The sequence below is a fragment of the Ambystoma mexicanum genome, chromosome 10, assembly GCF_040938575.1.
Source record: "Ambystoma mexicanum isolate Mex_15411 chromosome 10, UKY_AmexF1_1, whole genome shotgun sequence".
Lineage (NCBI taxonomy): Eukaryota > Metazoa > Chordata > Amphibia > Caudata > Ambystomatidae > Ambystoma > Ambystoma mexicanum.
Window position 1 is genome coordinate 1,228,037,404 of NC_090932.1, and position 16,590 is coordinate 1,228,053,993.

At 45.1% G+C, this 16,590-nt stretch overlaps 1 protein-coding gene across 4 annotated transcripts in view; it reads left to right on the plus strand.

Annotated features, from left to right (window-relative positions):
• The window catches only part of WSB2 (WD repeat and SOCS box containing 2), a 263,989-nt gene that overhangs the window by 219,506 nt on the left and 27,893 nt on the right, over nt 1-16,590 (plus strand). For all 4 annotated transcript variants that reach the window (XM_069619202.1, XM_069619204.1, XM_069619201.1 and 1 more), the window contains one exon: nt 7,930-8,037. In XM_069619202.1, coding sequence (XP_069475303.1) covers nt 7,930-8,037 — 108 coding nt within the window. The remainder of the gene's footprint in view (nt 1-7,929; nt 8,038-16,590) is intronic.

Consider the following 16,590-nt stretch of genomic DNA (forward strand, 5'->3'; position numbering starts at 1 on the left):
GAGATGCGCTGCCACCACCACCAGCACTCGAAACTGATAGTGCAAGCTGCCAACAGCAAACCTCTGGTATTTTCTGTGCTTGAGATGGATTGGCACATAAAAATAAGTATCCTGAAGGTCCAATGACATCAACCAATCCTGTAATTGGAGAGCCTGAAGGATCTGAGAAAGAGTAACTATCTTGAATTTGTCCTTCCTGAGGAACTTGTTCAGGTATCTCAAATCAAAGATGGATCTCAGTCCTCCGTCTTTCTTGGGGATCAAAAAATATGGGGAATACCAACCTCTCCGCTACAGGCACTGGTTCTGTAGCACCTTTTTCTAGCAGGGTTAATATTTCCTGCACAAGGAGCGGGTCGGGAATCCTCAAAGAGTTTCCCCGGTGGATTTTTGTGAGGCTGCGTTATGAATGGTAGGCAGTAACCATGGGCTACACGCATCTGAAGTAATGGGTCGCTATTCTTCGAGATGCTGAGACAGTCTGCCCCCCACCAGTGACGCTTGACGCAAGCTCTCAAAGTGGTTTTGAAGGGGTTACTGTAGCTCCTGATGGCACGGTAGCTGCAGCTGGAGTTGGCCTGGCACCTCTACCTCGTCCACCACAAGCTAACTTCTGTTGGCCTCTTTGACTGGCCATTCCTCTCACCTTTCCAAATGAGGAGGAGTAGTAGCAGCGAAATGCTCGCCTCTCCATAGCTGTCCTGCCGGACGAAAAGGCTGAGGTTGCCTAACAACGGCCCCGGAAGATTTGGCAGCCGCCTTCGAGGTCTGCAACCTCTCAAGGCTCTTGTCAGCCTTGTTGCCAAAAAGATGAGACCCGTTAAATGGCATGTTGAGGAGACGAGCCTGCACATCCGGTGCAAAACCCGAATTCCGCAACCACGCAAATCTGCGCATCACGGTGCTCGTGGTCATGGACCTGCTGATGCTATCCTCTGTGTCCAATCCAGACAGAAGGGATTTGCACGTGGCTTCCTTGCTGTCCTTAATAATAGCCAGGAAACCGTTCCTTTCATCCCCTTCTCGAATATGCTCAGCTGCCATGGATATGCACTCTCACAGAGTGTTCGGAAATTTTGCTAAGGCACGTGGAGTTGCCGACTTTAGGGCCATACTTCCAGCTGAAAATATCTTATGTGCCCATCCATCCATGTGCTTGTCGTCCCTATCAGGAGGGATGGTAGGGTATGCTGCCTTGTTTGAGTTAGCCATGGCTGCCTGCACCACCTAACTCTCTGGAGTGGGGTGTTTGGACAGATAGCCGGGGTCGCTACTGGAAGGGTTGTATTTCCTTGTAAAGGACTTGTCCACCGCCAGATTGGTGTCCGGGTTCTCCCAATTTCTGGCCACCCTTTTTTGCAGAGCCAGCTGGAATGGTAATATAGGATGTGTAGGTGGACCTTGGTCTAGAATATCAGTCAGATCATTCTGAACAAACTATACCGGGGGTCTAGCCCAGCCTAAATACTCCACCACTCTAGACATCAGGTGTCGGTTTGAGGAGTCTGCATGCTCCCCAGGTTATGGCCTGCCGAACTCCAATTCAAGAGAAGTATCAATGCCACTGGCATGATGTAAGGTATCGCAAAGATCTTCCATCTTGCTCTCCTCTGATATGAGGCATTACGGCACATTTGGGGTTCCATACTGGAGCCCAAAGTGGCATCCTCCCCATCTGATCATTCCTAATCCTCCAAGATGGAAGAGAGGGATTTGAAAGAATCCATCTTTGGGAGAGGAAAGAAAGTATTTTCAGGAACACTCACAGATTTTGAGTTTCCTCAGGTTCTGGGGGCTGAACTGACACAACCAGTACTTCGACGGGCCTCTTTGACAGTTTTGACTTTGAGGGTTCTATAGGCTTCAAAGTCGTCGATTATCTCGAACGCTCACCATGTCTCAAGTGGTTTTTATTAATTTGAGGCCTTAAGGGCTCTTCATGCGAATCGCGCCGATCACCCGGGCTCGAGGCCGTGCGAGTATCGTGCCGAAACCGCTCCCTGCCAGCTTCAATAGAAGGCGCGGACAGAGCCTTACCCTGTTTTTCAAATATCTTTAGCATTTCTACGCGGAATGCTTCCCACTCCACAGGCGTTGACTGTTTGGTGGGGCACCTTACCCACTCAGGGGTTTCGCCTGACAAGGATGAAGAGGAAGGCGACCAATGGTGCCTCCTCCTCGATCGCTTCGCCGAGGACGAAGAATGGCGTGAGCCACTATGGGACCTTGATCAGTTTTTATCTTTCTTTCGTCGAGGAGACGGGTCTCTCGACTCGGTAGTTGAAGAGCAATCCTGTCAGGTCTTACAGGGTTTGGTTAACTTCCCTACCTGCAACTTCCCCTTTCGTTCTCATAAGGCTTTTCCTGTCATAGCCTGATATTTACAGCAGGAATCTGTGTCATGGCCTTCACCCAGACACCACAGACAAGAACAATGCAAATCTGTGATCGACATTTTGGAGTCACACCCCTTGCACTTCTTGAATCCGGTAGGAGGGGTTGTCGGTGTGGAGGACAAAGACATCTTGTCGAAGGAAAACTGTGCAATTTGGTAACTACTCAATCAATTTTCAATGAGGCGCGCTGAGTTTCTCAAAACAAACACGTTTGCAGAAAAACAGAACTGAGGCCAACGGGTGCCGTGCTTGCTACTTATACCATCCGATGACGTCACCCGGTGACGCAGCCCTTTGAGGGACATCGACTCGACCCCATCGACGCAGGGCGGGGTGTTAGGCAGAGCTTGTATGCAGTACCCTTTGGGACCACTACACACAACTATGAATACAGGTGTAAGCAAAACCAACCTTTGGTATAAGTCTGCACTACAGTTATTTTGGTAGCAGAGCTGAGCAGCCAGGCTTATCTCAAGAGGGAATGTGAGCTGTAATGATGTTACACAGAGGTGTAAAATCACAAGTGTTCAGTTAAACTCTTGCACTCAAGGTTTCTTGGTAAAACACTTATTAATTTATTCAACAGTCAGTTATGAAACATTCACACACAAATCTACTTCAGTACTATACTCGTGAAGTTTCTGAGGCATTCAGATTACTTTGAAGGAGGAGCAAAAAGGAATGTTCAGAACATAAAAGAATTCCAAGTTTCTTAGACAGTGCAGGTACTTTGAGTTCACCAGAAGAGTCAATTCAAATCAATAGGCTAGGCCAAAGTCAATGGGCTTAAAGTCTTGGATAGGATAAAATGGTTCTGGTAAGTAAACGGTAAAGTCTCTGTAGAAGTTCTCAGAAGTAGTTAGTAACGAGAAGAATTATATGTTGGGTCACAAGCTGATTAGGCCTGCTAGTTGTGAAAGTTTCAAGCACTTTCACCGAGAGAGGTAAGTACTCTGTCTCGTTTCACAGTACCTTACAAATGAAGAAAAAGATGCAGCTGAAGATTTCTCTTCCTGGCAGTTCCTGCAGATCTCGCTGTTCCTGAGCTTCAGTCGTGGGGACAAGAGGGAGGATGTCAGGGGACTCCTGCACTGCACTGGGAATGGAAAAAAAAAAGCTGGCAAATGGCATTGCTTCGATTCCGGTAGCTGTAGTAAAGCACACACACTGATGTCCCTCTCCCTGGTTATTCTGTTTCCTGCAGCACTCTGAGGAAAATACAACCAGCTCTGAGAATGGTATCCAGTTGGCTTAGTGCCGTGTTGATTGGTCCCACCAACTCAATGGGAGAAGTCGTCCTTGCAGGGCTGCTCTGTCGAGATGAACTTAGCGAATCGGACCTGCAGCAGGGCTTCACTGGGCAAACCAACGGTCCAGGAGTTGCAGCAGCCTCCTCTTCAAGCTCTTCTTTCGTTCCAGTCGACTCAGCCTTCCAAGCCAAGAGACTCGCCTTTTATTCAGCTCTCTCCCATTCATTCCAGCCTAGCTGTAACTCACCCAGCAGGGTGGCTATTCTTGCCGGACAGTGAGCTAGCCAATCATACCAAAGTGCATTTGGGTCTCCTAGGAGACTAAGCACAGGGAGTTTCGGGCACATCCCTTACTTCCTGCCCACTCCACCCGGGCGCCAGAGGCGGTCTTCAGTCCTGAAGCCTTCCAAAGGCGAATGAACAAAGGAACCAAACTAGGTTTGGCGCGCAGAGCAAAACTCTAGAAGGACCTTTCCACAATGAAATGGCAAAAAAAGAAGACTGTGCCCAGTTTAAACAAAGGGGGCTCAGACGCCATCTTGAAAAACATGGCTCCTGCGATTTAACGCTACCGGTATTCGCGGTCAGGAAAAATCATGGTGGTTTGTTGTAAAACCACTGCCACCAGCCATTTCTAGAGGAAAGGGTAGCATTTGACTGCTACATCAGTATCTAGACACAGGGGATATTAGATAACCCCTCCAGCACTCTATAGTAAGATAGGGTGTGCTGGGTCTAGGAATTTAAAAAGTCTAGTAAAGTCAATTTCACTTTACTTTCTCTGGGAAACAGTAGTTTATCCCAGAGAAGGTATTTAAACCTTGGGAAAGCCTGAAAAGGGTTCCCTGTGCCACTGCACTGAGGGTGCTGTGTGACACAAATGAAAAGATGATGCCTATGGAGTTGGTCAGACTCCACAATTCAAAAAGAAACAAACACAGAAAACACATTGAATTGAAAAGTTCAAAGTCCCAAAGTTTAGCAAAAGAGCTGGAGGGCTCTAAGGTTGGAGGAATTGGCACGTTTTGAGAACTCTCCCTAAAACGCCCTCTGCCAAATTTTGTTTTCTGAAGCGGCCTAAGCTGGATCCAACATGTCAAAGATGAGGAATACGTTGAAGGACACAATCCATTCGAAGTACAATTTCTCAACATTAGATTTCCATCTATGACTAAGAATTCATCTAATTCTGATGGCAAGTTGTACAGTCTGTTTGAAGAATTGCATGACTATCCGTGATCACAGGCTGTGGAGAGGGGCTTAAGGGATTGGGACAATCTCTTGGTTGCAACAGCAAAGGTAGAGACATACCTAGTCATAGAGAATTTAACAACAGGATTTAAATTGACAAATTCGGACCTTGATGGAACAATCCAGTAATCCAAACTGAGTTGCCTACATTACAGTTCAGGGTACATATGGAATGCTTTGCCACCATACCTTAGAGCAGAACCCTCATTTTGGACTTTTAGAGCCAAAACAAAAACATGGCTTTCCAACAAAAATGCCGTTTAATGCACTTTCTCTCTGCTTGCCTTTGTTGACCACCTGTAACCCGGTCTACTAAGCCGTTGTTGTTTTTTCACAATCTGTACTGTATATTTTTGCCATGCTGTAACTGTTTTTAAGTCTCCGGCGCCCAGATACCCCAGGGTTCGGTGCGCGGTACAAATAAATAAACTAAACTAAACTAAACTAAACTAAACATAAACTAGTTTGAGAAGCAACAACATGGGTGTTTTATTAAAACGAAAGACTGTGGACTAGTAGTAGACTAATCAAGCTATGACCCTACGATCTGAAACTCGGGATGGTACTGATTAGAAAAGGTCTATTGCCATATGTTGCATACCAAAGCAGATAAGCAGAGACATGTTCTCAGTGATTATCTGAGGAACAGAAAATGTCATTAGGCAGTAAAGAGAATATTCTCTTGAAAGCAGAGAATCTGACATAAACTGAGACCTGTTAATTCAATGACCAATAAACCGATTAATGGGGAAATTGGAAAAAAAGTTTTTTTAGAGAATTGGGTACTCCCAGCAAAAATCCGTTCACGAGAAAAAACAGAAAATGCCTAAATTGGGCCTTCAACTATCTACAGAGGGAGTCAAGAGTGAATTCACGGCAGATCATTACTGCAAGTTATTTTCTATTGCATTTCCACCAATATTAAAGGTTACAAAAACTGTGATCGTGTATGATACTCTTCTTTTAGCCTCACCTTACTAAACCATGCATCCTCAAGCTTTAATTGGCTCAATTGGTGGTCGTTTTGGAGCAGTAAATGCAGAAACTGCAAACTGTGGCAACACTGTATTACTGAATAAAGGAATGTCCATGCAGCAATCTTATGAAAATTATATATAGCTCCTAAAACTAAAGGTGTGCGAGTTGCAGAGGAGAAATGCATTGCCAGGGAAGTCACAAGATGCTTTCTTGGATCATGATCCTACTTAGTCACTTGTGAACACAAAGGTCAACTGGTGCCTTCAGGTGTGACGATTGACAGTGTAGCTTAGTACTTGTAATGGCTCAGCCGGGAGTTGGTCTGATGCCTTTCAGAATGCAATCTGCGTTGGGATCAGTACCTCCATTGTCCTTGCAAGGTCAGAAGTGTATTCTAGGTGATGTAGCAGCTGCTTCAGTGGAAATGAAGTGTATCTTCAATCAAGGACTTCCGTGTAGCACCGGTGCTACTGTGTCAAAGAGAAGGAATGCTGGCACTGGGATATGGTGCAGTTGTATTGTTCATTGAAGGTGCACTTACATAGTCAGGGACGCGTACTGTACTGTGGAGGCAATTCAGGTTGGAGATGGATTCCACAGACACTGCAACTGCTTTTGGGCTTCATTGTTGTTGCTTGTTGTTTTTCTTGGCTCAATTGACACCTGTATCCTGCTGCTTCCACCTATGCATGTCGGATATGTGCACGGACAGGGTATCAAGCTGTCCCATGTTCAACAGGATAGTCCTGCATACACTTGTGTTAAATACGGAATTGGGGGCTCAGTTGGAAAGCCTTCACTGTTGCATTGCTTCACGGTTGTGTCTGCCAACCAATTACTGGGGAATTGCCACAATAACATTTAGTGGGCTTCTTTCTGGGTGTGGACTCAGGCTTTTAATCCAGACACCACCCACAAATGGGTACTATCTGATTCCGGCATGCACCAGCCATGGCCATATATGGAGGCATCCATGGCCGACTCTACTCTTGTTGGAACAATGTATGGCGGTTTAACTCCGTACTCGATTTACACTGATGTCCGCAGTACAGAGCTACCTATACATGCTATAATCGCAAATGTTCACCTAATAGTGAAGCCCATACAGCAGGCAGAGTGAGGAGACCTGCACAGGCAACCGGGTTGCCAGGTGGCAACCTACCCTTGAGGAACTATGCGTCTCAAGGATGCACGTTGGTATTCGCATATCTTCAAGGCCTTGGATTAGGACTCCTCGGGGAAAGAATGCATAAACCAGTTAGGGAAAATCAACAATATTTTGGGCCTCTTGTCCAAGTGCTGGATGAAACCTATGGCCTAATTGGGCTAATCCCTCGAAGCATGATGGCTGTGTTCTAATTTGCCAAATATGTGCTTTACCATGACAAGTTCCTGCCTTCTGCTGTACTCTAAAGTCGGTCCTGGTAGGCGGATCGACCACTAAAGTAACTTGGAGTTTGTGGTCAGTAGCCATTTATAGGGAATGTAATAGGTTTGGATTTTAAAGGTAGGCCTTTTAAAGCTCAATGGAGTAGTACATTGTATCTGCAGTGGCGCACCTTTGCTCTAATTCTGAGACCTGGTGGCTGATGAATGCTAAAGGCTGCTCTTTACCTTTCTCATCCAGTTTTGCCAGTACTATGTGCATGCCCCTCGGTAATGGTCATCAGTTTGAAATATAAATGGTCTGCAATCCAGTGCATTCAACTCTGGGCCATGGCATAGTATATCAATCTGCCCTTGAAATGTCTGCTTACACTGCTCTGTTGAAGGTCAGTGGAGCTGCTATCGTCCCATAGATGGCTTTGCAGTTCCAGTAAAAACTAGACATTTGAATGAAGACACTCACCTGGGTCTTGGTTGTGGGTGGTTCCCAGTCAGATACATTGAAAGTTATTCTTGCCAGAAAGACATGGTTTGTTTGAGTTGTGAGCAAGTTCAATGTTCTTCTCCTCCATTAGAGTTCTTGGATGTTGTCAAGACTGGGTACTCTTTCCTTAATCCCATTGTCAGGAAAACGCACATATTATGACTGTTTTCATATTTCTTTCTAGATTTCTGAGGATTTGGGCGTTGGATCTGGAGGCTCCAATTGCTTTTGCACCTGTTACTAATGGGCTGTGTTGCACCTTCAACCCAAAGGGTGGGATTATTGCCACAGGGTGAGTATATTCATGTTGTCACCTATTCTGTTATACTCTACAGTTTTTATGAATTGAAATCTTTTCTCTGCACCTTCCTATGCCAATGCCCCCATTTACTTAGCATCTGGGATTTTTCTGTTTGTGATTAAAGTGACTTATAATCAACCCGATTCATTCAAAAATGTGTTCCAAACATTGACATTATACACCAATACAAACCAAACCTAAAAGTATTTCAATTAAAAAAATCAGTTTATTTTATGGTATACCGAAATATTATTGCTTCCCTCATTTTTTCCAATGAAAAATGTTTCAACCATACTGACATGCATTCGTTTTTGTTCTCATCAGAAATAGGTGCCGAGCACATGCTGTAACATGGGTATATTCCCAAATACTGATTCCAGCTGGCAATCTTACATTTTATGCACATGTGTTGGTCAGGGTGGAAGGAAACCCATTTGCTGCTTTCTAGTTTTGATTTACTTTTTATTTTTTAGTTTTAATGTGTGGATGTAATATACAAGCAAAGACCAAATCATTACAGCGGAAAACCACATCCAAATACAATTTCTGATGCATTGCTTTTCTAATGCATTGCATCCGCCCACAGATTACTCTTCTCCATGCATATTAAACTCTACCATTAAATCCACCTTGCTGGAGATGATGCCGAAATCCTGCATAGAAAGCACACTTTTTTCTGGGCGCTCAGCACACTGTTAAAGAACACTTTTTTCTACTCTGAGAAGATTCTTTTCCGACTACGCCATGCCGAGAACCCATAAAGCCTTAGGATTTCAAGTTTTGTATGGATTGCAACTCCAAGATGTTGGCCACGGATCTACACCAGTTGATAAACGGTCCATCGGATTGCGTGAGGACCTATGATTCCTCGCTTTATTTGTGTGCTGATTTTTTCCTCTTTTTACCACCTAAATACCTAACCCAAACTTAACATCTATTTTTTTTCCAGTAAAAAGAAAGTGTTAAAAAATCATCAAAACAAATTGCCAAAAATGGGTAATATCGAACCCAAAATCCTTGATTGTTATCTTACTTTTCCCATCCCTCTTTCAAATCCTCAGGAGGGCCACTACTAAAAGATAGGTGCTTGGATCTTATTAACCTGAGAATCTTGGAAGAAGGCTTTTCCTCTGAGAGGGAACTGTAAAAGGCAAAACTCTGGGAGAAGGCCTGTTTTCCGAGCAAGAGGGAGTTCTCCTCGAGGAAGAAGTGCCATGACTCCTCGGAGGGAGGCCAGAGAAGATGAGTCTTCAGACTACACTAAAGAGGCAGGTAGAATTCCCCAAAAGATCATCTTCTGAACTGAGGAAATTAATCCACAAAACAAAAAGCTTAGTGTTTGCAAAGACAGTAATATTGACTGTAGTTGCATCTGTGCTGGATTCTTGTCCTAGCGTGTTTTGGGCCAGTAAAGGCACATCCAAAAGAAACATCCTCACTTCAAGAACTCGGCACGTGCCCGAACTCCAAGTTCATTGGAACCTTTAATCCTGGGGCTCGACATCGAGCCATTGACTTCGCCTTCTGTCATTTTGGTCCTTCTGCAGGAATGTCATAATGGGGATCCTCTATTGGTGCTGTCTGTTATCAATGATTCTATTCAGTACACCCAGCTTCGCAAAGCCAATTTCTCCAATCTTTGGAGCTCATTTACGATGAGGAGCATGATGAAATGCCTTACAGCCTCAAACCCATGACCGGTACACAATGCGCCTTCACCGAAGAGATTTACTCTTAAAACATTGCTATTGGCTGGTTGGCAGCAGACCTGAGGATGCCATAGCACTGGACACATCCCTGCGATTTAGATTTATGCAGGCAGCCCCTAGTGCTCATCAGAACATGGCATTTTGGAAAACAACGTCAAAAGTTGTTGAATCCCTTGCACGAAGGGCACCATTGAGATCACTGGTCCAGTATGAGCTTAAAGATATTCCAGACGAGGGTCCGCAAAAGAAACCCGCTGCCCTTTAATATAGCGATGGCTGGTCCAGTGATGAGCATTTGGCATGACCCGATGTCTGCACTAGAAGCTGATAAGGAGCTGAGAAAAAAATATGTAGGCCTGCACCTTCTGATTAGGGATTTCTATCAAAGCATCTTATTCTGAGAGCTTGGAAGTACAGGTGTCTACAGCAGGCCTGACATGGTCACCATTTTCTTCTCTACCGTGTGAGAAAACAAAGGGTGTCTCACTTGCTGGTCCTCTGGGACTTGTCATCCAGGTGGCCAAGACACGGCCATTGCTTTTGGATCCAGTTCCTGCAGTGGATCAGTGTGGGAGGATCACCTGGGTGAGAGGGGTCTTCACGAAGGTATTCCCCCCCGTTTTTGTACACATAACCCATCCTATTTTTTAGGATTCTCTGATGTCCCAACTCACCCCGGCGTCCCTCTTTCTACACAAAAACTAGGCCGAGGAAGAGGGTGACTGAGAGTAACAAGACTAGCTCATATCCATCGCACTGGACCTGTCACGTTAATTGGGTCACACAAAGTCAGGCACTTGACTTTAAGTGTACACAGCTGATACCAATTGGCTCTCCTGGCACAGATAAAAGGCGAAACATAGAGGCACACTCTGAGCAAGGTGGAACGCGAGTAAGAGCAGAACTTCCGGGGCAAAGGTGAATCTACTGGAGCAGAGTAATGGACCAAGGGACGAGAGCAGCGGGGTTGAGAACTCCAGGAGTTCCCGACAGGAGGTTATTCCCTCATAAAAGGCAGCGAAAGACACGTGGTGAAGGCCAAATCCCAAAGCATAAGGCCAAATCCCAAAGCAGAAGGCTGCATTGTGTTTCAAGTACGCCAGCGACCCTCGCAGGGGAGAGGCCAAGTTGGGGAGGCGAGGCCATGCCTGTGTACTAACCTTGACTCTTGAATTGGAAAACTGTAAAGACAAGAAAAGAATGCACACAGCTGGTGAGTGGTAAGCAACCTGAGAGACCATTTTGTGTTACGGAAAGATTGAAGTTGTAGCATTATATTGCAAGTGAAGGCTGCACGCGTGTGGACGAGACGTGAAGAAAGGCAGACCTGTGAGTGAACTTTGAAGTAAGGACAGCTGTGAAATCGGCAAGAATGAGTAACGGAGTGGTCCGGCGAAAGGAGGTAGCACACTTGAAAGTCTCTGTGAAAAGTGAATTGTTTGTAGTGATAGTGATAGTGAATGAACAGTAAAAGTGAAGTGATCACAATTAACCCTGAGAGAAGGGGAGAGTAAAAAGCTTAACTTTGAGTCGAAGTGGTCCTGCAGAGGTCTGTAGAGAAAGCCACGCACATTTGAAAGTCTTCAATATCCGGAAACGGTCTGAGCCCGAACTGAGTGTAATACCTGAAGAGACCCGAAGTGTAATAAGTTTGGGGAAGGGAGCCCCCTGCAAGTATTGAACTTTTGTTGTGAAAGGTCTGCGCCTGACAGACGGGGGACTGTCGTGAACTTTTTGTTGAACATTGTTTGAAAGACTGGAGAGAATAAGCCACGTGGGCCTCGATCCACGTTTTGAACTGTTTTTGTGTTGAACGCTAGTGTGTGTTATCCTGTCTACGAGGACCGCCTTACTGTAACGTGGGGAGGAGAGCTGACTCAGTCACATGTATTCTTTATATTTTGAACAGTGATTTTCTTTTAGACTTATCTCCTTTATACGCTTTATGTAAACGAGATAGGGCATGAGTTAGGTTTTGGTAGCATAGGCCATTTTGATTTGACGGACGCAACTAGGACTGTTTTATTTATTATTTGTTGGTCGAGACTACTCCCATCCGAGTTATAGGGGCAAAGTAGGAGTTTTTCCGAACCCAGAAACTTGTATAAAGGTTTCACAAATCGTACCTTTTGTGTCAGTGTCATACTTGTGATACCATGCCTCTCCTGCGACCGCTAGATGGAGGGACCAAAAATGTTGGACGCGATAATGCGAAAGGTGTTTGCGTCAGGCAGCCTGGCCTTCAAGACAAATACTGTATGTGCTTTGGCAAAGTACACACATGTTCTGGTCAGTGGTTTCTGAAGCGGCAGCCCATCTGCCATAAGATTTCAGAAATGGATTTATCAACTTGATTGCTAATGGCAACAAGGCCATCTGTCATCTTTACAGTTGAACCAACTGTCGAACTGACCCTGGCGGCCCTTAAGATTTGCCTTTCTCAAGCATCACGTTGGAAACGCAGCAAGCTCCTTTATGAACCCAGGTTGGTCCGGACACTTCCACAGACCTACTTTTTTCATTCATCATGTCCAGGTCCCATGACTGGAAAAAATCCCACCATTGCTTCCCTTTCCGTATAGTACTTTGTTTAGTTTGGCCAAACCTCACATTCCCTGAATTAATACAGTCAGTATTCTGGTCCCCTGCAATGATGATCTGAGCTCCCTCATATTTGCTCTTAGCCGTTGACAGTAGGAGGTGTAGGGATTCTATGAAGTCTTGGAGTTTTGACCTAGCAGGGTTCCAGTAGACATTAACCAGGATTAGGGTAAGCCGAGAATCCTTCGGTCCTTTCTCTGCTTTGCAGGCTTGTATGCCCACCATGTTGTTGCATAGTGGAACGATTTCTTTGACAGTAGAGAGGCCTCCTGCTGGTCTCCCTTTCAGTTTTTGTGCGGCCTTAAGATTTTGTATTGTGAAGCCTTCTATTTCAATGGGGTTAACCAGCCATGTTTCCTGAAACAGCATGATGTCATTCTGTTGTAAAAGATTATTTTTTAGCTGCTTTTTCCTCCGGAAACTCGGCCCTCTGGTGTTCCAGGAAATTAATCCGGGACCCCTTTGTCTAAAGACTGTTCTGCTCCTCGCCTAGTTTCAGAAAGATTTGTGTGACAATTTCTGGGATTTTTGCTAACAGGTTCTCATTTAGTTTGGGCCCAGGTGAAACTTTGCTTTGGGGCTCTCTTGTCGCTCTGGTGGTGCCCATAGAGGAGGATGCGTCCTCCACTCCTGTCTGTTTAAGATCTGAGCGATTGCCATATCTTCCTTCCTCCTCTGATTCAAATACCCGAAGACCTTCTTTAGCTAGATCGTGTTTGTTAGTGATGAGGGCCTGTTGCGCCTTTCTAGAAGTGAGGGCTATTTCCACAAAGAATTTATCTTCTCTGATCGGAAATGAAAGATACTCAATGTCTTCTGAAGCAAAGAGAAACAAATTGTAGTTCTTTTTAATCTCTGAAAGTAGAACTGATCTGCTTAGTGATTTTTCCTTGTTTTGTTTTTCTAATCTCAGCCACACTTTTGGAATGGTAAAATTAGGCTTCACAGTTTCTTCTTTTCTTATGGGGGAGCAGTACTGTTTTCTTTCCAGTTTCTGTCTGTTGTCATCCTGAGGAGGAATTGCAAGATTTGGAATTTCCCTAATCCATTCCGACAATCAACTTCAATAATTGTGGCTCTTGGTGGAGATGCTTCTTGGGCAGCTGTTAAGGGAGCAGCGCTAGTGAGAGCGGAGGTGAAGCCTGTTTTCCCCATCGGTTTTAAGAAAATTGGCACTAATTTTATAGCAACTTGATTTCCCTCCAATTTACCCACATTTGTTTTTCTACTATTCAATTTTTGTTTCAAAAATATTGGGGCAATTTTGATGTTTGTATGGGATGATTTTTGATTTTTGTTATTAAGGGCTGCAGATGGAGATGTTATAGGGTCCGTTTGCATTCCAAAGTTTGAAGTTTGAATTTTGCTAACACTGGGACCTTCCTTGCAATTTGGGCCTGCCTTTTTCTTCCCTTTTTCCCCCGGTGCACATTTATTGGCTTGTGGGGTAAGCAGATTTGTGGTCTGAGAGGGATTGGAGAGAGGCAGAGCAGCTGTACTGGTTTCCGCTGTCTTTTCACCAGACGGAATGGTCAGATTTTTCAGAAATGTGTTCTTTCCTGTTTTTCTAGAAACATTGTTTCTCTGGTTCTTTGATTTTTGTGTGTTTTCGTCATGTAAAGTAAAGGGAGTGGTTTCTTTGGACCTGCCCCCTTTTTTCTTTTTTTGCCGCTTTTTGCTTTTGGTTTTCAAAGGTTCTTCTGGGCTCTGGCTCCCACTGCCGGTCAGTTGATCTTGTGTATTATCTCCGTCAGTTTTTTGGGCGCTATCGCCAGTGTCTTCAATGATGTCAATGTCGACATTTGCCAGTCTTTGAAATTCTTCCAGAATAGAGTCTGAAAGCGGGGTGTCGTCAAAGCAATCTTTTTCACCCTCCCCTGTTGGAATCTCATTCTGGTTTTGGGAGTTTTGTATTTCCGAAGGGAGCTTCTTTAAGAGTTCTTGAGTTGTAACACTACTTTTTGCTCCCTCTTTCAGTAGATTATGGATTTGGGCAATGTCTAACCCTTGTTTGACACCCTCAATTTGGGTTTCTTTCAGAATTGGAATCAAAATTGCATTCATGATGTTGTTAGTGGCAACCAGTGCTGATTCATTCTTCGAGATTTCATGTGACATCTCCAAGAGGAGACCCGCTTGTGTCTGTACCTCCGTTTTAAGAAGGTCAAATACCGAAACCAAGGAATTTAGAACAAAGCTCAAAGCTGCCAAGGGACTTTCTCCTGGTGGAGGGGATCTTTCGGGAAAGATTGCTGTTGGATCTTCCAATTGGTCTTGGTTGATTGGCGAGCTCGCCCTATTGTCTTGGTTGGTATTTACGGGCGTTTGATTATTTTCTTCACTCTCTATTGATGGAGTATTTTCCAAATTCATATTGTCGTGGGAGGGTGGCTGCCAGATGGAATCAATAATGTCAACCAGGTCGTTGGCACTCTTGTTTCTTTTTCTGCAGAAGTGGTCATTAATTCTGCTCTGAATCTTTCGTGTCGTCAGGGTATACTCCAGCCCTCGTTTCCAACCTTTCTGGATATGGAGGTTTGGGAACGACCCCTCAGGGGTTTGCTGACTCTCTGTATTACTGAGAGTGTAGTTCGTAGTACATACCGGCTGAGCTATAGCAGGGTCGAGAGTGGTGGATGCCCCCTGCACAGCCTCGCTCCCAGCCTCCAGATATGACCCATCCTGTCCAGCCATATCTTCCTCAAGAGGTGAACTCCGTAATCTCATTATGGGCCTTAAACAAAGACAGATGCTTATATCAATTAATGGAGTAGCCTTTGAATTTGTTTACCTTTTTGGTGCAGCCCCAGTGCGCCAAACAGTCGCTTAATAGTCCCTGGGCTCTACTCCTACCGGGCTTAACGCCGCAAGGGTGACTGTGGCTGCCCTTTAAGGTGGTTGAGAGTCACGTGATGAGCACGTGACTGGCAGCAGTCTCTGCCCCCTCTGGGGAACGAGCGTGGAACAGCAAGAGTCTCCTGACTCGCAGTGCTGGTGAGGAAATGACAAAACAAATGCACGTTCGTTTCAGGAAAAGTTCAAATAATGCAGCAGAAGCACTGTTTGTTGTACTCGATTGTACTCAATTGGCCCACGTTTTGCTCTGTTTCGACTCTGGAATTGCTTGTATTCCTACATTTTTAATACTGATTTCTCATTGGGTTGTTGGGCTCTCCAATAATTCACAAAAGGCACATCAGAGCTACTTTGGTTCATTAACCGCCACTTCTGTAGGTTTCTAAAAGTTGGGTATTCAAGAGAAACGCCTCTGTCATGCACTTGCAAACCACGTGCTGACCTGGCGCACGCAAACAGCATCCTAGCGCTCCGGTACAACTTGCAATTGGGGAGCTCACCGGATAAGTCCCTCTTGCTCGGTGCTTGCTGGTAACTAACTTATGTGGCTTTCCTGGACCCAGAGAACAGTCTCTGGTTATTCGCTCTCGCCGCCGCCACACCAACTTGGAGCTTCCCAAGCTCCTGCAAATCTCCTTTGCGGCCCAGTCACCATAGATCTTTTGGCATCTTCTACTACACCAATTTTCTGCTGCACAACCTCTGCAAGGGGGATGAGGAGAGGCACTGACCCTCTCAGGGCCCTCAGTGGTCCTGGCGTCTTCTCTCTCTCGTAATCCCGCCTCCACCTGCAGTCACGGCCCGCACAGCATGCACTGCCTTGGGCCTCTCTGACTCTATTAGCCTCTTCAGCTTCTCTGACTTCATCAGCTTCTCTTTAGCCCACACCTGAGGGGGGCAATTTAAACCTCCCAATCTCCCTCAGGTGCGGGTCATTTAGGTTAATTAGCTAACCACTACAGCTTTGTTCCTTTGCATCCGATTTTGTCTTCCCAGTACTAAGGGGATTATGGGAGTCCCAAATAACAAAATGAGCTTTCTTAACTGGTTTCCTTCTTAGATCTGGATCTCTTTTCCCAGCAATCGTTATAAAGGGAATATTATGTGTATCAGTCATCAGACTGGTTGGTAAAGAGAAATATAGGATTTTAGATGAAATATGGTTAACATTTAAAAGCCTCTTTCCATTGCACTTTTGGGAGTGAGGGGGATTTTTAAATTTCCAAGTTCCTGGAATTTTAAAGAGATGTTTAGCTGTTTTATTCACATAGGGCTACTGACTACTTCCACCCACACTGAGGTGTCAACCCGTACAACAGAAGGCTTATGATGGCAACAAGCCATTATCTTGTGGGACAGGAAAATGTCTCCTTCAAAA